The sequence below is a fragment of the Pipistrellus hanaki genome, assembly GCF_964339955.1.
Source record: "Pipistrellus hanaki genome assembly, chromosome: 2".
In the NCBI taxonomy this organism is placed as follows: domain Eukaryota; kingdom Metazoa; phylum Chordata; class Mammalia; order Chiroptera; family Vespertilionidae; genus Pipistrellus; species Pipistrellus hanaki.
The window spans coordinates 156,918,741-156,940,688 of record NC_140504.1 but is presented as its reverse complement, the minus strand read 5'-3'; the positions used below and the strand labels follow the sequence as shown (position 1 = coordinate 156,940,688).

The following is a 21,948-nucleotide window of genomic DNA, read 5'->3' as shown; positions in this document are numbered from 1 at the left end:
CCCCAGCAGTGGGAGCTACAAGCTGAGGATTGCTGATAGTTTCAAAGAGTATACTCAGGGCCAGTCACAAAACATGTCTGACATTGTCCTGTGCTAGAGATTGGGAGTAGCAGAACTATCTAATACAAAGAAACAAACCCAAACAGGTATCCAAAATGGGGAGACAAAAAACAAGCTCAAAATGAAAGAACAAGAGAATTCTCTAGAAGAGCTAAATAAAATAGAGATAAGAAATTTATCAGACATAAACTTCAGAATAATGATGCTCAACAGCATGAGAAAAGATATAACTATGAAGAACAACATAATATTAATAAAGAACACACTGTGGACGGAATACACAGTAGATTAGGGGAAGCGAAGGATTGGATCAATTAATTAGAAGACAGGGTAAATAAAAAACCACTTAATCAGAGAGCCAAAAATTTAAAAACAGGACAGCTTAAGGGAGCTGTGGGAAACCAGGAAATATAACAATTTTCGCATAATAGGAGTGCCAGAAGTGGAAGAAAGGGAGCAAGGAATAGAGAACTTTTTTGAAGAAATAATGTCAGAAAGCTTCCCTAACCTGGTGACGGGAAAAAGTCACAAAAATTCAAGAGGCACAAAGACTCCCAAGGAAGAGCCCAAACAGGCCCATGCCCAAATACATCAAAATTAAAATGCCAAATATTAAAGACAAAGAATCTTTAAGCCAGCAAGAGAAAAGCAATTTGTTTGATACAAAGAAGCTTCCATCAGGCTGTCATCTGACTTCTCATCAGAAACTCTACAGGCCAAATGGGAATAGCATGAAATGTTCAAGGTGATGAAAAGCAAGGATTTAAAACCAAGATTACTATATCCAGCAAGGCTATTGTTCAAAATAAATGGTGAAATAAAAAGCTTCCCAGACAAAAATAAAAGGCTAAAGAGGTTTATTGCTACTAAATCAGCACTACAAGAAATACTAAATGGACTGATGAAATGAAAAGAAGAAATATATATGGAAAGAAACCTACCATACAGAATTAAACTGGCAATGAATAAGTACTGGTCATGAATAATCATAAATGCAAATGGATTAAATTCTCCAATCAAAACACATAGGGTAGCTTAATGGATATGAAAACATGACCCAATTTTATGCTATCTAGAAGAGACCCACCCAGAACAAAAGACACACAGGATGACACTGAACAAGTGGAAAAAATTTTCCATACAAATGGAAACTTTACTCAGAGACATCTAATTTATTCCTGTACCTGAGCCGCAGTTTACTCTGAGTCCTTTTACTGAGGTTTATGTGTTCTTTACAACACCGCACTCAAACAGAAATCTTATGTCAACCTATAGCAGAATCATCTTATTGAATCCTGGCCCTGAAAGACACTTTACAGAGCCATTTGAGGTAGGTTTTTATGCTCTTTAAGACACCCAACTCAAGCAGAAATATTATGGAATCCTGTGCTTGAATCATCTTATTGAATTATGGGCCTGAGAAACATTTTATACACTGAATTGAGATCTTTAGGCAGAAATATTAGGCAATCCTTGCCTGAGTCATCCTATCTAATAAAAGAGTAATGTGCAAATTAATCATCCCTCTGTCACACCTACAAACCACACCCACAAGCCACTCAGAGCATGTATGCAAATTAACCCCAACCAAGATGGCTACAGCCACAGAAAGCAGGAGGGAAGCTTGGGTTTCCCTGGCAATGGAGGAAGCCAAGATTTCCACACACCCTGGCAGGCCCAGGCCTCCACTCCAGGATACAAAGTTTCAATTATAGAAGGTAAATAAATTCCATCAGAAATTGTGGCAGCCAATGAATTGGAAAAGCAGGAGGCCAGGGTTGCCCCGAATGAAGGAGGAAGCCAAGCTTCTGCAGCCCTGGCTAGCTCAGGCCTTCACTCCAAGCTACAAAGTTTCCATTATAGAAGATACATAAATTTCAACAGAAATGGCTGCCACCGGGAGAGAGCAGAGGCTTGGCTCTGCTCCAGGCTACAAACTTTCAATTGTAGAAGGTAAATAAATTCCAGATACCAGGGCCTCCACGTGCGTTGCCAGGGAGCATGGCCAACCTGCAAGTCACCACTGGCTTCTTGCCCAGGCCGCCCCACGCCCGTCCACACCCATGCGTGAATTTCATGCACTGTGCCTGTAGTCTTAGTAAATATTAGACAATCCATAGTAAATAGTAGGTAATCCAGTACACTCACTTGAGGTCATTAGGGGTCACTCTCATCCAGCAGAAATACTATGTAATCCTGTGCCTGAACCATCTTGTTGAATCCTTTGAGTTAGGTTAAACCGGACATTATTCACCCCATTTGAGTAGGTTAAATAAGACAAAAAGCTGAAGCCTCTCTGCTGGAGCCTCTCTTCACTTAGAGTCATCTGTTTCAGTCCTGTGCTGGAGCCACTCTCTACTTAGAGTCATCTGTTTCAAAGATTTAGAATGGCAATGTACCTATCCATAATAACCTTAAATGTAAATGGACTAAATTCTACAATCAAAAGACATAAGGTAGCTGAATGGATACAAAAACATGACCCAACTATATGCTGTCTACAAGAGACCCACCTTAGAACAGAAGACTCACACAAGATGAGTGTGAAGGGATGGGAAAAAATTTTCCATGCGAATGGAAATGAGAAAAAGGCTGGAGTGGCAATACTTGTATCTGACAAAATAGACTTCAGAATGAAGTCCATTTCTAGAGACAACAAAGGTCGCTACATAATACTAAAGGGATCCATCCAACAGGAGGATATAACCCTGGTTAACATATATGCACCTAACATAGGAGCACCTAAATATATTAAAAAACTACAAGAGGATTTTAAAACAGAGATAGACAGCAATACAGTCATAGTAGGGGACTTTAACACCCCTCTGACTTCACTGGATAGATCTTCCAGACAAAAAATTAACAAGGAAACGGTGGCTCTACAAAACACACTGGATCAGATGGATTTAATTGACATTTATAGAACATGTCACCCCAATACTGCAGAATATACATTTTTCTCAAGTGCACATAGGTCATTCTCAAAGATAGACCACATGTTAGGACACAAGACAAGTCTCTATGAGTTCAAGAAGATTGAAATCATATCAAGCATCTCGGATCACCGTGGGATACAATTGGAAATCTATTACAGAGGAAGAGCCTTCACACACGGTAGATCTCTCAGCTGATTCTCTGTGTTGGCCAGGATGGCCACTTCGGGTGCTCCGTTTCCAAACCTAGAACCAGGCTCCTGTGGGTCCTGTAACGAGTATTTGGTGGAGTTTCGGGCTAGAAAAAATGTCATTAAAAGGTACCACTGTCACCCCATACAAATGAAAAAGGCTTGTGTAGCCTTGACTGGTTTGGCTCAGTGGATAGAGTGTTGGCCTGTGGACTGAAAGGTCCCAGGTTCAATTCCGGTCAAGGGCATGTACCTTGGTTGTGGGCGCATACCCAGTAGGGGGTGTGCAAGAGGCAGCTGATCGATGATTCTCTCTCATCGATGTTTTTAACTCTCTATCCCTCTCTCTTCCTCTCTGTGAAAAATCAATAAAATATATATTTTTTTAAAAAGTTATTTGCTGTCCTTTATGGGCGGGCTCTTGGCTGATAGACGAGCAATATGTTTGTGAGTCGTCGCATACCCACACCCTCACACCTCTGTTCTATCTTGCTAATAATTAAAAGTTATTTTTTCTTTTACCTGAAAAAAAAGAAAAGAAAAAAAAAGACATAGTCAAAGCAGTCTTTATAGTCCTGATGATATCTGGAACAGCAAGCAAGTTTATCTTCAGGATTGTGCCTCATGAAGCCGAGGAATGAAATTGAGGACCAGAATATAAGCAAAAGCATAGAAAATGTATTGCAAGCAGATTCAGGCTCCCCACAGGGTTGCTCATCGGTCCATGGGTATATGTTTGCTACAAGCTTGCTCTATGTCTACCCATGTCACCACCTGATGAATTCTCTCAATTATTCTTGCCTAGGAACAGACCTGAACTTTCTCTGCTCCTATGCATCAGTTCACCCTATTGTTGTAGCCTCTCTCTACATACCTCCTGCTTGGAGTCTAAAAACATTCTGATGTACTATCAACAATAAAAATATATATTAAAAAATTAAAAAATTACGTTTTTTCTGTATGGTTGATTTCTGTGGTTAGGCTTGCTCAAAAAATAATTATTATTACCATAAAAATAATAAATGATTTAGCCCTACAACTTAAGGAATTAGGAAGAGAACAGTGAAAAAGCTCAGAGAAAGTAGAAGGAAGGAAATAATAAAGATTAGACCAGAAGTAAATGGCATAGAGGCAAAAAAAAAAAAAAAAAAAAAAAAAAAAAACCAAACAAACAAAACAAAAAAATCTACAAAAAGTCTATGAAACCAAGAGCTGGTTCTTTGAAAAGATAAACAAGATTGATGAACTGTTAGCCAGTTCATCAAGAAAGAAAGGGATGGGTCCAGATAAATAAAATCAGAAACGAAAGCAGTGAATAACAGCTGACATCAGAGAAACACAAATGATTGTAAGAAAATACTATGAATAACTATATGCCAACAAGCTGTACATTGTGGATGAAATGGACAAATTTCTAGAAAAGTTCTTCCAAAACTGAATCAGAAAGAATCAGAAAACCTGGTGAGGCCAGTAACAACTGATGAAATAGAAGCAATAATCAAATAACTTCCAGCGAAACAAAGCCCTGTAAAACTCAGCTTCCTAGGAGAGTTTTACCAAACCCTTAAAGGACAACTATTACCTATCCTCCTCAAACTGTTCCCAAAAAATTCGAAGAGGAAGAAACACTTCCAAGCTCTTTTCATGACGCCAGCATTATCCTACTTCCAAAACCAGATAAAGAAACTACAAAGAAAGAGAAATATCCCTGATGAACAAAGATGCATATAACATATTATATAAATATGTATTTCTTAATAAAATGATAAACTTGTATACAGGATGTCTTACAATATGTAATCAAATCGAAGAATCTCATATTACAAAGAAAGGGTAAAAAACCGAGTTCTCTTCCTTCCCCTGCTCCATGAAAGCCACAGCTCAGCCTCTGCTCCCATCACCATGACCCTAGTGCAGGGAATCTGCGGTTACTCTTCTGAGTAAATCCACTTGAAAAAAGTTCTTTCCACGGACCTGCAAGGGCTTCTCAGTTACTTTACCCGTTAGCCCTCAATGGAGAATAGTTTTTCATTTTAAGTCACAGGTGCTGCTTTACACCTGTTTTTCTCTTTGTTTCATTTTGTTTTTGTTTTGTGTTTCTCTTATCTTTTGCCCTCTATTGGCAATCACTCTTTTGCTCTCACTCTTTATGCAAATTAACCTGTTAGTCCTCACATCAACCCTATAAAGTAAGCACAGCCAGCCCCATTTTATGGGCAAGGAAATGTAGGTGTCCAGAGGTTACAAAATCTGCCTACATCACTTGGAAGTAGCAGAGCTGCGAGTTGAACACAGGCAGCCTGGCTCCTGACACATTTTTTTGGTTGTTGTTTATATATGCTATTGATTTCAGAGAGGAAAGGAGAAGGAAAGAGAGAGAGATGTTTTTAAATATATTTTTATTGATTACAGAGAAGAGAGAGGGAGAGATAGAAATATCATGAAGAGAGAAAAATCATTGATCGGCTGCCTCTTGCATGCCCCCTACTGGGGATCGAGCCCAAAACCTAGGCATGTGCCCTAACTGGGAATCAAACCAGGCTCTTGATGAGTTTTCAAAACAAACATGTACAGCAGCTACTTAGTGTAGGGAAAAGAACTGTACATGTCTCAAGGGCATTGAAAGAACCACCATTTTTAAAGCCTAGCGCCCCCCCCCAAAAAAAAAGACATAGATATATCTATATCTGTATCTATATCCTGAGCCACAGAGGAAAAGATTAAATTGGGTTCTGAATCTTCATTTCCATTTGGGATGGCTAAATTTTTTTCAACCATGGGTGCCCAAAGGAGCTCTTCTTTTATCTGGAAATATATTAGGAGCCTCTCTTTACCTGAGAGCGGATACTAGTAAATGAGGCCTCGTTGCCTGCAAAGAGCAGGTTGGACGCGAAGCAGAAGCAGGGAGATGAAAGGCCCAGCATCAGATGGGAAGAAGTAGGAACGGTGGGCCAGGCAGGTCCTGGGGGCGGGACAGTCCAGGGGGGGAAAAACAAAGGAATTGCACTGCTGCCATTAGCCAGAACCCAATGTAACAGTTTGTATGTTTTTGTTTAGATACAGACATGGTCATCATTTACCTGTCAGCTGGCCTCACATCAAAGGAAGAAGATAAAAAGGCGACGCTCCGTATCATCAATGAAGAAAATAGCTTTCTAAACAACTCCGTGATGATTCTCACCTATGCCCTCATGAACGGTAGGTAGTGTTTCGGCAATTTTCCTTTCAGATGAAAGTTCTCTCTAAATGTATGCTGCTTTCAAAAAAAATAAAAATAAAAAAAGAACCACAACAATGTGCTTTGATGGAGGCCATATGCAGAGAGGCAACTGAGCAGCTTCCTTCCCAAGCCGTCTCTCTGCAGCTGATGCTGATACTCAGGGCGTGTGTTAGAGAAGGTCCTTTCTCCTCCTCTCTCTCTCTCTCTCTCTTCAGACAACAGCTTGTTTCTGAACTTTCTCCAGTTATGTGGTCTCCCAGAGGATTCTGTGTGACTCCCCAGAGGATTCTCCTGCATAGTCTGGGATTTTCATACTATATCGAGGTTACTAAGTGGGGTTTTTTTGGTTTGTTTTTTCATTGATTTAAGCTGCAGAAAGTCATGGTACTGACCTCGTAGGAGTGCAGGACTGTGACTGTCACACTTCCCTGCAGGATCGCCCCTGAGCCTCTCTGCTACTTCCTCCTCCTCAGCTTCCCTGGGCTTGTAGTGAAGATTCGTTAGCCCTAATGCGTAGTAAACACAGGACACGGCCTGGCACTTGCAAGGTGCTCATTAAAGGTTGATTTTTTTGTTTTGTTTTGTTTTTGCTCTTAAAGGAGGCATGTGAAAGTGTGTAGTCAGTTGGCCCCTCTGACGAAAAGCTCACTATTCTTTCCTTCTGCTCTCCCCCATCCCTCAGTTTGACTGCACTCCATCTTCTAGCCTCTCTGCCGTGACCTGTCTCCCCACCTTTCAGTCATCACTCTCTTCCCCAAGCATCTCCTTCTTCAGGCTCCTTGGTGGCCAAAGCTCTTGCTTTTATTTATTTAATATATTTTATTGACTTTTTTACAGAGAGGAAGAGAGAGGGATAGACAGTTAGAAACATCGATGAGAGAGAATCATCGATCAGCTGCCTCTTGCACACCCCCTCCCGGGTATGTGCCCGCAACCAAGGTGCATGCCCTTGACCAGAATCGAACCTGGGATGCTTCAGTCCGCAGGCCAACGTTCTATCCACTGAGCCAAACCAGTTTTGGCAGCTCTTGCTTTTAGAGGCCGTGTCTTGATCCAGCATCCCTGCCCACCTACGGTCTCGTATGTCTGCTGTCCACTTCCAGATTCCATGTAGAACCACGTGGCTTTCTGGGCAGGGGTTCTCACATTTTAATGTGCTAAGGATTACTTTAAGTTGCTTTTGTAAAATGCGGTCTCCCTCAGTTTTCGTCCGGACCCTCTTAGGTGGGGTGCAGGAATGTGAGCTTTGGCCAGCAGGGATCGTTCCCAGGTATTCTGTGGATTACACATACGTGGACGAGCACGCAGTGTGTGGCTTGGAGGTTCTGAGTTCCGGTCTTCATGTATTAGCTGCGTGGCTTACTCCAAGTAATGTTTTTCTCCTTAGGCCTCAGTTTAATCTGTAAAAAGAAAATAATAAAATGTATGTAGGGTTTGCCAGGGCAATAAGTAAGCAAGACATGAAGCGTTTAAAGGTCCTGACACAGTACCTGGTAAATCACCAGACCTCAAAGCCACCTGGAGGAGAAGGAGAGATGGTGTGACTCCCTGTCTCCCCACAGCTCGGAGGCAGGCTGGTTGGCTCTGTTCCTATTCTGTTCCCCGGTGTGCTGTGCGTGTTGCCGGTTAACCCTGCGGTGATGCTCCCATCTCCGTATTGTTGTCGCCTTCTCGCTTCACTTTTCACAGGACTCTGAGCTTCTCAGGCATGAATAGGGTTTCCGTTTCCTTTGTCCGCCGAGCACAGCTGCGAGGGGCAGGGATGGCCGGTTTTTCCTATGGCACATAGCTTTCGGTGTTTCCTCTGGGTGCCCGTCACTTTTTTTTCATATGGTTTAGCTTCTTCCACACTTAGGAGAAAGGCAAGGATGGAGAAAAGGAAGGGAGGGCTGGGAAGGGAAGGGACCCAAAGGAAGGGGACAGGAGGGGAAGGGAAATGTGTTGAGCCTACAATGTAACGGTGCACTGAGGTTTTAGAGCTGCATCCCACAAAGTGCCTGTCCTCAGGAAGGTTATAACTAGTGAGAAAGACAGACCGAAACGGCAGATAAATTCAGTGAAGTGGTACAGGAGTGAGGAGATGTAAGATGAAGGGGTCACTTCTTTTCCATTGGATTTGGAGGTCTGCTCAGGCAGACACTGAGAAAAGAAGCTTCGTTGCTATCACCCATCTCTTCACTGATCCTAAGTCTTCCCACCAGAGAATCATATGCACCTGCTGTGCCCTGATAGTTTCCTTGTTTAAAACCTCTGGTGACTTCCCTCCCACCATTCCCATCTCTTCTCTTTTTCCCTTTAATCCAGCCACACACACATGTGCTCACTGCCATTTTCTCCTAGTGCTGTCCATCTCTGAGCACTGTTCACTGGCACTGCCACATCCCCTTACTCAACCAGTCAGGCTTCAAGTAAGGAAGCAGAACCTCCCTGAGAATTTGGGTGTAACAGTTTTATCATTAGGATTACAGTGTACAAAATTATGGGGAAACTAGAAAAATAAAGAAGAGTTGACAATGTTTAGCAGCCAGCTCTGGTATAGGTGGACACGTTGGAGTTTTTAAGGATATCTAGAAGATAGTGTAGAAGTCTGTGGGAGGTCATTGGCTCTTCGTGGCTGTACCCCTGGGAATTCTAAGTGAATCATCTGGGCTTGCCCTTGCCAACAACTGGGAAATGAAACTAAATCAGATCAGCGTGAGCAGGACAAACAAGCACATTTCTTCCCTCTGTGTCTGTCTCTCACCCTCTCTCACTTTGGTTAAATTTCACAACACTTCACTTTTGGGCACCTTTAACCTGGAAGCATAAAGGAAAGGGAATTCTGGGAAATGTAGTTTTCAGCATGACTGTGTTGACTATAGAATTACACAATATACTTAACCAGTCTGCTCCCCTACTGCCAGCCCTACATAACAACATTTCATGACAGAGTGATAAAAAATTTCCAGTCTTTGGTAGCCTTGCATTCCCACACTGTTCTTCTTTAGCTAGTAGATGCTCCTGCTTATTGCGTTTCTTTTACATTTTGAAAGAACCAAGCAGTAGATGACAAAGAAAGGGAATGTATTTATTGCCTTAAGTTGTGTGCTTTTATCATTCACCTCTGGGAGCTTCTGAGCTTCTCAGGGGTATAAGGTCGGGATCAGTGTATCTTTTGTGTTGTCTTTTACTTGGAATGTACCACTTACCCATTCCCACCCCTCATCTCAACTTTGTGTCAAGCAAGGGAAAAAATAATCTGGTTCTGGCTTTCCTTAAGCATTACATGAGTGGAGCAAAAGCCAAGTTATTAAAACACAATATGTTAAGAAAGAAATAATATCCATTAGATCCTTCTGTGACTCTAGAAATAGACTTCCAAGGTTAGAGTTATGTACACTCCTTATTTAAAAATGATAATGCCACGTAACTCTTCAGATTTTTTTTTAATGACTAAATAGTTCAAGAACATGAGGCTAAGCCTTTTTAAAACTCAGTGGTAGAATCTCAGTAGTGATTGAAATCATTTGAATTTGTTTACAGTCATACCCATATGGGATCAGTTACTAATCCTTTTGACTGTATTCCAACAATAGCAAACCAGAATTTTTAAAAGGTTTATTAAATTTATTTTTGTGCTATGGATTACAGATGTTGTGGGACAATACATCCCGGTATGCCTAAATCTTTTACAAAGTTTTAAAACCATCTAAACATAAAAAATATACATTAAATAAATCAAATCCAGTATTATCCTAACAATATCAAGCATGAAAACATTTGTAATTAAAATGAGCTTAAAGGCACAAGGTTTGGAGGCCTCCTAAATGCAATCCATAATGCTTTCATTTAGTTGCATGAGATTTTGGCAAGTGTTTAATGGGCGAGGAGGTTAAGAAATGAAATGGTAAACCTCTATCCTTTAGAACTCTTACAATTTCATCTACTAATTTAAATTAAATGCAGACTTCTTAGACATGACTTTTGCTTTCAAATATTAAATGCAGAAAAATAATTTGAATATAATTAAATTTTTAAGGGAGAACACATCCTTGCTAGATGGAGCTTCTTTATTTGCTCAAGTGTTTTGCATTGTTGCCTTTTGAAGAACCCCTTTTCCCTCTCGACTATTTGAGGAAAGGCTATGCATCAGGCTTTGATCCTCAACAAGAACTGGTACCTCTGTTGTCGGTCCAGATTGTCTCTGCAAAGACCTCTTTAGCAGAGGGGTCTTCATTCGGCAGAGGGATTACGAGATCTCAGTCAAGCCTTTATTAGATCTGAATGGCAAAGTTATTGTAGAAATTGATACCATGTTCCATTGTCTTCCCTTGGCTTTCCATTTCAGATGGGGTGACTGGTTTGAAAGAGCTGGCTTTTCTGAGAGACCTGGCTGAACAGAACTCGGGAAAGTACGGCGTGCCGGACCGGACAGCCTTGCCCGTGATTAAGGGCAGCATGATGGTGCTGAACCAGCTGAGTAACCTGGAGACCACAGTCGGCAGGTTCTATACCAACCTTCCCAACCGGATGATCGATGAAGCTGTCTTCAGCCTCCCCTTCTCCGATGAGATGGGAGATGGTGAGTTTGGGGGAAACTTCCTGCTAAATGAGAGGGAGAAGAAGTAGACGTGGAACTAGAGAGCAGCTTTGCAGGGCTGGTGGAACACAAAGCTCAGAGTGCTTAGGATCCAGCCTCAGCGGCAGAGCAACATGGAGTAGACAACAAATACAGGCTTAGCATTAGAGAGGACTGCAAATCCGCGCCACAGCTGAGGTGTTGTCCTTGGTAACATATTTAACCTTGTTAACTCCCATTTGATCATTGGTTCAAAATGTAATATCTTTTTTTTTTCCTTTTTATTGAATGCATTTGACACTGGTTACAAAATTATACAGGTTTAAGGTGCACAATTCCACAACACATCCTCTGTTCACTGTATTGTGTATTCATCACCCCAAGTCAGGTCTCCATTTATCACCATTTATCATACCCTCCCCCAACAGCCACCAGACAGCTCTATCTTTGAGTCTAAATTTTTGAAGTCATTATAATTATGAGACTTATTAGTGCCTAGCATTCCTTTCGATAGTAATTATTGTTCTTTTTTTATTTATTTACTTTACCTTTGTTGTTATTGCTATTATCATTTTGATGTCACAATTACCCATAGTTTGTTATTTTACTTTTGTCAGTATTACTATTATTATCATGCATCACCCCAATGTCACAAGTCGGGTGAATTGTTTAACTGTCATGATTAAATTTCTTGGTCTGTAAAATGGGAAAAAATAATATTTCCCTCAAGGCAGTTGTGAAGATTAATTGCACTAATATTTGTAAAGCATCTAGAATAATGCCTGGCCAACGACATGTGCTCAGGAGAAGCACAATCTTTTTCTTTTTCTTTTCCTCTTCATATACTTGCCTATTCTTTTCCCTATTTTTTCCTGTCAGAGAAGATAGGGGAGGCATTAATTACTAGCCAGCCAGACACCATCACCATATGAGATTTTATTTTCATGTTCCATTAACCAGGGACTCTCATAAATACAGATAGTCAGAGGAAACTCGTGTATAAAAAGAAACAAGCCTTTGGAGAGTGTGTTTTCTAGAATTAGGTAAACATGTTTTTTATATAAGGAAGAAATATGGTAGCTGCTGCTACACTCAAACTTCTTTATCCTTCCTATTTCTGGCAGGGCCCATAGAAGTGTACAGATTAAAAATGCTCACCTTTAGATAAGGTTACTTTCTCTTCTGGGGGAAAATGTCAAGCAGCCCTTTGCTCATTTAACCAACATAATTGAGTGCCAGCCAAGCATTATTTCAGGCAGTGATGGGTAAGGCACACATCCCATCCTCAATAAGTGTTTAAGTCTATAAAATAAAGATAAATCAATAAGCTCAGTTAATATTCATCATCTCGCATAGTTACACATCTTTTTTTGTAGTGAAAACTCTTAATATCTCTCAGCAACTTTCAAATATACAAGTATTGTTAACTCTAGTCACTATGCCGTACAAATACATACTCAGTGCTTATTTACCTTATAACTGGGCATAACTTTCACAGAGTTTTGCAGTGTTGTATCCACTTCCTCCTCCCATGCGATGCATGTCGTTGGCCTTGACAATCACAGCTGCTCAGTAATACTTGGGGTGGGCATCATGCAGATTCTCTGAGTGAAAGCTCATTCTTTGTAGAAATCTTAAAGAAGAGCCAAAGCTCTCTCCCACGTGTTCACAGAAGGATGGCTTTCTGAGAAGGTATGAAGTGCCATCGAGCACAGGACAATACAAGAGGATGGCAGAGAGATGCTATTCCTCGTTTTGTTTGGGGCTTGAATTAGAGCCCTAGGATTGTAGATTTGTTTGGGGTCCCAGAGATCATTTTGTCTCACCTCCCCATCGGACACAGGAAGAGTCTCACTCAGAGAGGTGGCATACTTACCCAACACAGCAGTAAAGCTAGGAGGAAAGAACAGCTTCCCTACTGCCCAGGGCCAGTCATTGGCCCACTGTTCACTCTCTCTCCCCCTTCGCCTTTCTCTTCCTATACGCATCCCATTGTTTTTGTATGGCCTGTGAGCCAAAAATGGTTTCTATATTTTTAAGCTCAGTTTTTTTTAAAAAAAAAAAAAAAAAAAAAAAGAAGAAGAAGAAGAAGAAGGTGTGTGTAACAGAGACTACATAGCCCACAATGCCTAAATATTTACTATCTGGTTCTTTACAGAAAAGTTTGCACATTCCTGGCCCAAGGGACAAGAAATATGTTCCTTTGGAAACTTAGTGTCTCCTTTAGCTAGTCAGAGTTCTAAGTGGTCAGATAACAAGAGTCTGTGCCTTTCTAAGTTTTTTCTCTCCATTAGTCTGTTTCTGGATAGGAAGCCTTAGTGAAACATAGTACCTTACAGGCTTTTCTTTATCCATAATATCTTTTCATCTAACAACCCCTAGAAATCAGTACAGCACTTACTACTGTGTCCTTCAAACAGATGTGAAAATCAAGCTGCAGGGAAGTTATGTCCAGTGAGATATGCATGATACACTAGGGACACAATTGGGTAGAACCCATGTTTTTGGACTCCCTGTCTAAGTGGTCTTTCAGGTTCAGCTGAATTTCCCTCACTCCAGGAAGTAGAATGATGTATTAAGTGCTGCTGATGATTGCACTGGTCTGGAATGTCATGTCCTTCAAGGTGAAAAATAGTGGGAAATGTGCACATTGCCTCAGTCTAACTGAGATATCTGAACCTCCAACAGACACAGTTTCCCTTGCACTCTCCCTCACTTACCCTGTCTGGAAGGGCGGTGGCTGGTTCCTCCCCAGCAGCATTTGGGTGGCTGCTAGGAGCCTTTGTGATTCACCAGGGCACAGCTCCTGTCTTTGTCCTTTTCTGCTATTCTTTGGATTTTTTTTCTTTTAACCCATAGGTTTGATCATGACAGTGAGTAAACCCTGTTATTTTGGAAACCTGCTTCTGGGAATTGTAGGTGTGGACGTGAACCTGGCTTACATCCTTGAAGATGTGACATATTACCAAGACTCTTTGGCTTCCTATACTTTTCTCATCGATGACAAAGGTAAACTGCTCAAATTAATCAGGGGAAAGAGTGATTTCTTTAGCATCCTGAAAGAAAAAAAAAAAATCTGTAGGTATTCTGATTCTAACCAAGTAGGAAATGATAGCATTTCTACAAACACGGTATAACGAGGACTACTACTTACAGTAGAGCACCATAAATGTGACAGAATGAATCTAAACAGGATGCACATGTTCCTGTGTTGTGTGGAGGGGTCAGTTATTTGTAAGGTCGGGAAATTAGACTTGAGGATTGAAGGACACACAGAATGTGATCCTTTGGACTTTTTTGGTCTATATTGTTATCTTTGGGTTTACTGGCATGAAGGTTTATATGATAGATAGATTAGGACATTTCATAAAACGAAAACCAAATGACCAGTACCTCCAAAATAGTCTTGATTAAACAGATGTCCGATAATTTAAGGACATCTTTCTACACTTCAGGAGTTTTATACAAGAACACATAAAACAAGTTCAGTTTTTATTGGACTGGTGAGTTACATACTGAGAAATTGAGTGTTGGGCAGCCGTCCCAGAGTATTCCATATTTCAAACCTACGATAGGCACTTTATTAGATTCACTACTTCCTACAACATGCTTTCCATAGCCTGTGTTTTTCTTTTCTTATTTCAGGGTATACACTTATGCACCCATCTCTTACCAGGCCATATTTGCTATCAGAACCCCCTCTTCATACTGACATCATTCATTATGAAAATATCCCAAAATTTGACTTGGTTCGGCAAAATATCCTAAGGTAAGGAAAAAGTGAGGGCTGTAGTATGGATCTTTCTCTGAGAATAGGATCCTTTGGGGTCAAAAATGAGTGTGTATTACAGGATATAAAACAAGTATATAAATTATTTTAGTGTTATCAAAAGTATACTCAATAATTTTTTTCCTAAGAATAATAGCCACAAAAAAAAATATGTTTACTTTGAATAATAGGAAAGGTCTCTTAGAACTGTTATTGAGGAGACATGTCTTGTAAATCAAATTCCGTGTTTACATTTGCCTTTAATTATAAAATCAGATATACGTTATCTCATTTAAGAAGAATACTCCCATTGTACCAAGTTGAGAAATGCTGGCAAAAGGAAAGGTTAAGTTGAGGCCCCGCTCTCCCACACGCCAGAAAACGTCTTGGCCACGCAGTGTCCATTCCAAGTTGACAGCACCATCATACACAACATTTTCTCTTGAAATAAAGAACAGGTTGGATTTTTTCCAGCCATGATACATTATTTTGGCAGATGGCAACCTATAGAGAAACGGGTCTTTGTGCTCATTGGTGGTAAAGTAATAACTGAGCGATCTGAGACAACATCATTTCTGGAAAGAATTAGAATTGGGAGGCGGGGGGGGGGGGAGGGGGGAGCGGTGTGCCGGGGTAGAGGGTCGGGAATGTTTTGAGTTGCAGAGCTGACAGCATACTTTTACAAAATTGAAAAATCTCACATTCTCTCTTTCAAAAGTGACGGGCTTCATTGCTTTTCAAACTCAGGAGGTGGCCACGGACTCACAGCTTCTTCCCAGCCTTTAATTAAGTGCTTAATTTTATCTTTGGCCTGAAATGTTTTCTTCTGTTTGCCAATGCAGCCTCCCTCTGGGCAGCCAGATCATCGCGGTGCCTGTGAACTCCTCCCTGTCCTGGCACATAAACAAGCTGAGAGAGACCGGGAAGGAGGCGTACAATGTCAGCTACGCCTGGAAGATGGTGAGTGAGAGGACGAGCCGTTGCCTGAGCAGCCGTGGGTACAGGAATTCTAGGGATCTTGGGTCGGATAAAGTTACCAGTTTTAAAGTGGTTGGGGAAAAGAAGAGATACTCGAGATGTTTTATAATTATTTTCCTTTTTTTAATTTATGAAACCAGTTATTATTCATGATAAATGAACCAAACCATATAAAAGAATGTGCAGTAGACAGTAAACTGTGCTCTTCCCTCCCTCCTGGCTTTGACCTCCCATTTCCCATAAATAATCACTTTGGTCAATTTCCAGAAAAATGTTTAGTGCACACAGGCATATATATATATATATATATATATATATATATATATATATATATATATATCAGTGTACGTTTCTATATTAGTGTGCATGAACGTTTAATGGCTATGTAGTGTTTTATAGGTGGACACAATTTTTTTAACAGTCCCCTATGTATACACATTTAGGTTATATCCAGTGAATTTTTATCATTTTAAGTTCAAATTGTGAAAGTTGGGAATTTAAAAAAAGAGATATGAAAGCATAAAGCCCTCTGCTAACATATTCCAAGGGAAAGGAAATGAAAGCATAAAGCCCTCTGCTAACATATTCCATGGGAAAGGAACTTTCATATTAGAATTTGGATAATTCACATTCACCGCAAGTGCATTGACACATTAGCCTTAATGTGTGGTACCCATTTCAGCTTTTTTTTTTTTTACCAGCCTCAGTCAGAGAGGGGGCCACAAAGAAATTGAATCTAAAACATACTGTTCATATGATTTATGTTCCTGTCCTTAACTCCCTCTTCCAAGCATACCATAACATGCTGTTAGGGGGCCCTTAATATTGTAATTGACCAAAATAAGAGTGGACTTGTATATTTTTCATCAAATTTCAATCACTAAACCTCAAATGCAGTCATCCTGGATTTCTTTGGATGGCCATATCTGGTGTTTAACTTTTTTATTCTAAATGGCTCTTTATTCATTCCTTTAAGAACTTATGAACAATTATTATAAGCTAAGAAGAATGAAAAAGAATGATACTCTCTCCGCCTTCATAGAGAGTCTAGCCTGGTGGTGGATGCAGGCAATTTAACAGCTTTATACAGATCTGTGTCTGGCTTAGGAATCACAAGGATTAGAAGTAGCCAACATGGTTTAGACATACCTCTCCTCTAACCTTCTCATTTGGTTCTTAAAGCATCATCATGGCAGCAGTGATTTCTACATTGGAAACAAAAGGCAATAAAATACTAAATGAAAGTTTTTGAGAAACATACATTTACAAGCCTAATCCTACTGGCATTTTATTGTTTGACTAGAGGCCTGGTGCAAGAATCCATGCATCATTGGGGTCCCTCGAACTGGCCTGCAGGATCAGCTGAAACTGGCTCTCCAATATCCCCCAAGGGGTCCTGGATTGTGGGAGGGTGTAGACCAGGCTGAGGGACCCAACTGGTGCACAATCAGGGCCAGAGAAGGACTTGGGAGGTTGGCCAGCCCAGGAGGAACTGCGGGAGGGCTCCAGGGCTTCTCACTCAAGTCCTAATTAGACAGACCCCAGCAGCAAGCTAACCTACCAGTTAAGCGTCTGCCCCCTGGTGGTCAGTACATGTCATAGTGAGCTGTTGAGTAGCCTTAGCATATCATTAGCATATTACACTTTGATTGGCTGAATGGACAACCAGACACTTAGCATATTAGGTTTTTATTATATAAAGTACAGATTTGACAAAGGTCAAAGTCTTTCTGAAATTCTGAGTCAGCTCATCTTTAGGAATTATTTATTTATTTATTTTTAGAATGATTGGACCATCTGCTCTTATTTTTCCTATTAATAGAGTTTTTAAATAAAGATGAATTGTTTAATTTTCACATCAGAAAGGGTGAGCCAGACACCAGAATACTTCATTGATAAATAATTTTATATTTGAAACTGGAGATTGGTTACCTGCAGTGCAACCTGATTGAAAGCAACTCAGTTATATCCTGAGAAAATATCTACCTTTATATATGTTGGCATTGAAAGAGAAAGAAGGAAACCTAGGCATTCTTTAAGACCTTCTTTGTAGAGTAAATAAACCCAACGTTAACATTTTTGGAAAAAATATTATCTCCTTAAGATAGATGTTATTTTTTCAGTGATACTGGTAAATTCTGGCCACTCTGCTCTGCCAAATAGGTGTAATCATGAAATCAATTCAGATAGTTCTCAGAGTTTTGAAATTGTCAAGAACATCACTATTAAGAGAAAAATGAAAGAGGTAATACGATAATAAATAATGAGACTGGAGTTGAAAAGGCTGGCCTGATTACCCAGCAGGAAGAGTAAATATGTTTTTTAGTTACATTTGAGTTCCTTTAAGGAGAAGGTGCTCATCGTGTCCTCAGGAATAAAAGGAATTCCTCTCCTAAGTATAATCCAAATAGATTTAGCTCGTGCTGAGACTAACTGGTTAAATTGCTTAGCATCCATACATGTAGCAGACAGATATGGGTGGATTGTTTCACGGAATTAATTTAAATGGAACATGAGGGATTATGTTAGGAGTGGGAAGAGATTACGACTCTGTCATCGCAGAACCCAAGTCCATCTTTGAGCATTTGAGGAGGCCGCACGCTGTGCGGATGGAAGGAAGTATGGATTATCGGAAGGTATTGCAGCGTTCCTGTACTACAGAGCCTTGCTTCTCTTCAAAACATGAATCCCATGGGCGGTCAGTGAGAAAACCACTCCCGGTCCTGGGGAGCCTCTTTGAGGGCATCACAGTCTCGGATGCAGAGGCTGCGTATCTCAGATGAGAACACAATAGAAGGACCTGTGTTGAAGTCTGTTTTCCTTTCTAGTTACAAACTATTTATAAACATAAATAGTTATAAAGTATTCTGGGGTAACTTTGTCTTTAATTATTTTAATTGTTTGATTACAGCTGATATACAGCATTGAATTAGTTTTAGGTGTAACAACATGGTGATTCGACCTGTATATACCTTGTGAAGTGATAACCCAAATAGGTCCAAGACTTGGGTAACTTCTTATTTTTCTCTTCCAGAACAGACACAATTATATTATAAAATGATAATCTGGCCCTTCAGCAAAGTTTTTATCTTTTGGTTCCTTGGAGCACAAAAGCCAGGAATCAAACTCACAGGCTGACTCAGTGAGCAGGGGAAGGGGAAGGGGAAGGAGTGAAAGCCCTCTTAGAACACCCTGTCATTCTCTAATTTTGTGGGTGGAGGAAAAGGATTCAGTTTGCGAATCTAATTGAACATCCTTGGCAGAGGTATTTGAAAGCAATTCCAGGAAGATGCAAATTTCTCCCGTGTTTAAAAAGATTCCGCCACCATCCCCATCAACCTTAAATTACACTTAAAGCTAACCTGCCTCGTTAGCATTTTCTCCGTGGTCATTAAGTAAACCTTTTGAGCTGCATTATTTCTGACTTCGCTGGTTATCACTCTTCATTTATTTACAAGCTACCTTTTAAATAGATTCTGTCCATCTCCTGATGCAATAGACTTAAGTGGTTTGGCTCTCTTCTGTTTTTAAGTTAAAGAGCTAGGACTAAATAGCTTGACTTGCCTTTGATACTTGGGTGGACAATTTTCCTGCCAAATTTTAGGCGAGCATTCATTTCTAGGAACAAAGTACATTTGAAAGTGTTCTGACGTGTGTGCTTGATAGTTTAAGCTAAGCTAAGCACATTGCTCCCCCTGGGCTGAAGTGGCAGGTCAGGCAGCTTTGTGAGGCAGTCACAGGATATGTACTTGTCATCAACGGGAGATCCTGGTCATCTCCAACCAAGAAAAGAGAAGGTGGCCGCTGCTCCGGGCCTGGCCGCACCAGACCCGGCTGCTCCGGGCCTGGCCGCACCAGACCCGGCTGCTCCGGGCCTGGCCGCACCAGACCCGGCTGCTCCGGGCCTGGCCGCACCAGACCCGGCTGCTCCGGGCCTGGCCGCACCAGACCCGGCTGCTCCGGGCCTGGCCGCTCCCAGCCTGGCAGCTGCTGCTCCGGGCCTGGCCGCTCCCAGCCTGGCAGCCGCTGCTCCGGGCCTGGCCACACCAGACCCGGCTGCTCCGGACCTGGCTGCTCCCAGCCTGGCAGCTGCTGCTCCGGGCCTGGCCGCTCCTAGCCTGGCAGCCGCTGCTCCAGGCCTGGCCACACCAGACCCAGCTGCTCCGAGCCTGGCCGCTCCCAGCCTGGATTCTTCGTGGTTGTCTACTGCTGTTCTGGGCCTGGCTGCTCCCAACCCGGCTGCTCTGGGCCGGGCTTCTCCGGGCCCAGCCACTCCGTGTCTGGGTGTTCCTGGACTGGCCACCCTGGGCTTGGCCGCCTCTGCCTCAGGCCTGGCTGCCACTGCCCCAGGTCTGGCTGCTCCAGTGCTGGCCGTTGATGCTCTTGTTCTGGCTGCTGCTGTTCTGGGGCCTGGCCACTGCTGCTCCGGGCCCAGCTGCCACTGCCTTTCAGGCCCGGAGCAGCCGGGTCTTGTGCGGCCAGGCCCGGAGCAGCGGCTGCCAGGCTGGGAGCGGCCAGGCCCGGAGCAGCCGGGTCTGGTGCGGCCAGGCCCGGAGCAGCGGCGGCCAGGCTGGGAGCGGCCAGGCCCGGAGCAGCCGGGTCTGGTGCGGCCAGGCCCGGAGCAGCGGCTGCCAGGCTGGGAGCGGCCAGGCCCGGAGCAGCAGCTGCCAGGCTGGGAGCGGCCAGGCCCGGAGCAGCCGGGTCTGGTGCGGCCAGGCCAGGAGCAGCGGCTGCCAGGCTGGGAGCGGCCAGGCCCGGAGCAGCCGGGTCTGGTGCGGCCAGGCCCGGAGCAGCGGCTGCCAGGCTGGGAGCGGCCAGGCCCGGAGCAGCCGGGTCTGGTGCGGCCAGGCCCGGAGCAGTGGCTGCCAGGCTGGGAGTGGCCAGGCCTGGAGAAGCGGCTGCCAGGCTGGGAGCGGCCAGGCCCGGAGCAGCCGGGTCTGGTGCGGCCAGGCCCGGAGCAGCGGCGGCCAGGCTGGGAGCGGCCAGGCCCGGAGCAGCCGGGTCTGGTGCGGCCAGGCCTGGAGCAGCGGCTGCCAGGCTGGGAGCGGCCAGGCCCGGAGCAGCCGGGTCTGGTGCGGCCAGGCCAGGAGCAGCGACTGCCAGGCTGGGAGCGGCCAGGCCCGGAGCAGCCGGGTCTGGTGCGGCCAGGCCTGGAGCAGCGGCTGCCAGGCTGGGAGCGGCCAGGCCCGGAGCAGCCGGGTCTGGTGCGGCCAGGCCAGGAGCAGCGACTGCCAGGCTGGGAGCGGCCAGGCCCGGAGAAGCCGGGTCTTGTGCGGCCAGGCCCGGAGCAGCAGCTGCCAGGCTGGGAGCGGCCAGGCCCGGAGCAGCCGGGTCTTGTGCGGCCAGGCCCGGAGCAGCGGCTGCCAGGCTGGGAGCGGCCAGGCCCGGAGCAGCCGGGTCTGGTGCGGCCAGGCCCGGAGCAGCGGCTGCCAGGCTGGCAGCGGCCAGGCCCGGAGCAGCCGGGTCTGGTGCGGCCAGGCCAGGAGCAGCGGCTGCCAGGCTGGGAGCGGCCAGGCCCGGAGCAGCCGGGTCTGGTGCGGCCAGGCCAGGAGCAATGGCTGCCAGGCTGGGAGCAGCCAGGCCCAGAGCAGCGGCTTTCAGGCTGGGAGCGGCCAGGCCCGGAGCGGCCGGGACCGGAGCAACCGGTCCCAGAGCAGCCGGGTCGGGTGCGGCCAGGCTTGTAGCAGCAACAGCCAAGTCCAGAGCAACTAGATCGGGAGCAGCAGTGACCAGACCCGGAGCAGCTGGTTGTGGAACGAACCAGAGCAACAGAGGCCAGGCCCGGAGCAGCCAGGCCCGAAACAGCTCGCTCCTCGCCTGTACCTGCCCACGGCTGCCTCTCAGACATGGCTGGAAACTTTTGCGGAAACTTGAGGGTCTGCTGAATCAAGTGATGAAGGCTTAGATCTGGATGTGTTGAGTTAGTATAGCGCTGGGGTGTTGATCTGTAAGTGCCTTGGGTGGGGCCTGGATGAGGCTGGTTGACCTATTTGGAAATGTCTTTTGTGTGAAGTGTATCATTGGGCATGTGGAGGTATTATTGATATGAGATAATGCTAAGTAACAGATTTACTATCTGAAAAGGGATTTACTATCGGGGAAAGGGAGGGAGGAAGAGACTGAACATAAACTGTGCACCTATGGATGAGGACAATGGGGGATGGGGAGGGGGCAGAGGGTGGGGTGGGAACCTGGTGGAGGGGGGAAGAAATGAGGAACCTTTGTAATAATATGAACAA

At 43.8% G+C, this 21,948-nt stretch overlaps 1 protein-coding gene across 1 annotated transcript in view; it reads left to right on the top strand.

The window, feature by feature from the left end:
• Nucleotides 1-21,948, top strand: part of CACHD1 (cache domain containing 1) — a 230,236-nt gene that overhangs the window by 172,061 nt on the left and 36,227 nt on the right. The window contains exons 8-12 of the mRNA XM_084871354.1: nt 6,242-6,382; nt 10,732-10,965; nt 13,822-13,971; nt 14,608-14,731; nt 15,574-15,691. Of these exons, the coding sequence (XP_084727480.1) occupies nt 6,242-6,382; nt 10,732-10,965; nt 13,822-13,971; nt 14,608-14,731; nt 15,574-15,691 (767 nt within the window). The remainder of the gene's footprint in view (nt 1-6,241; nt 6,383-10,731; nt 10,966-13,821; nt 13,972-14,607; nt 14,732-15,573; nt 15,692-21,948) is intronic.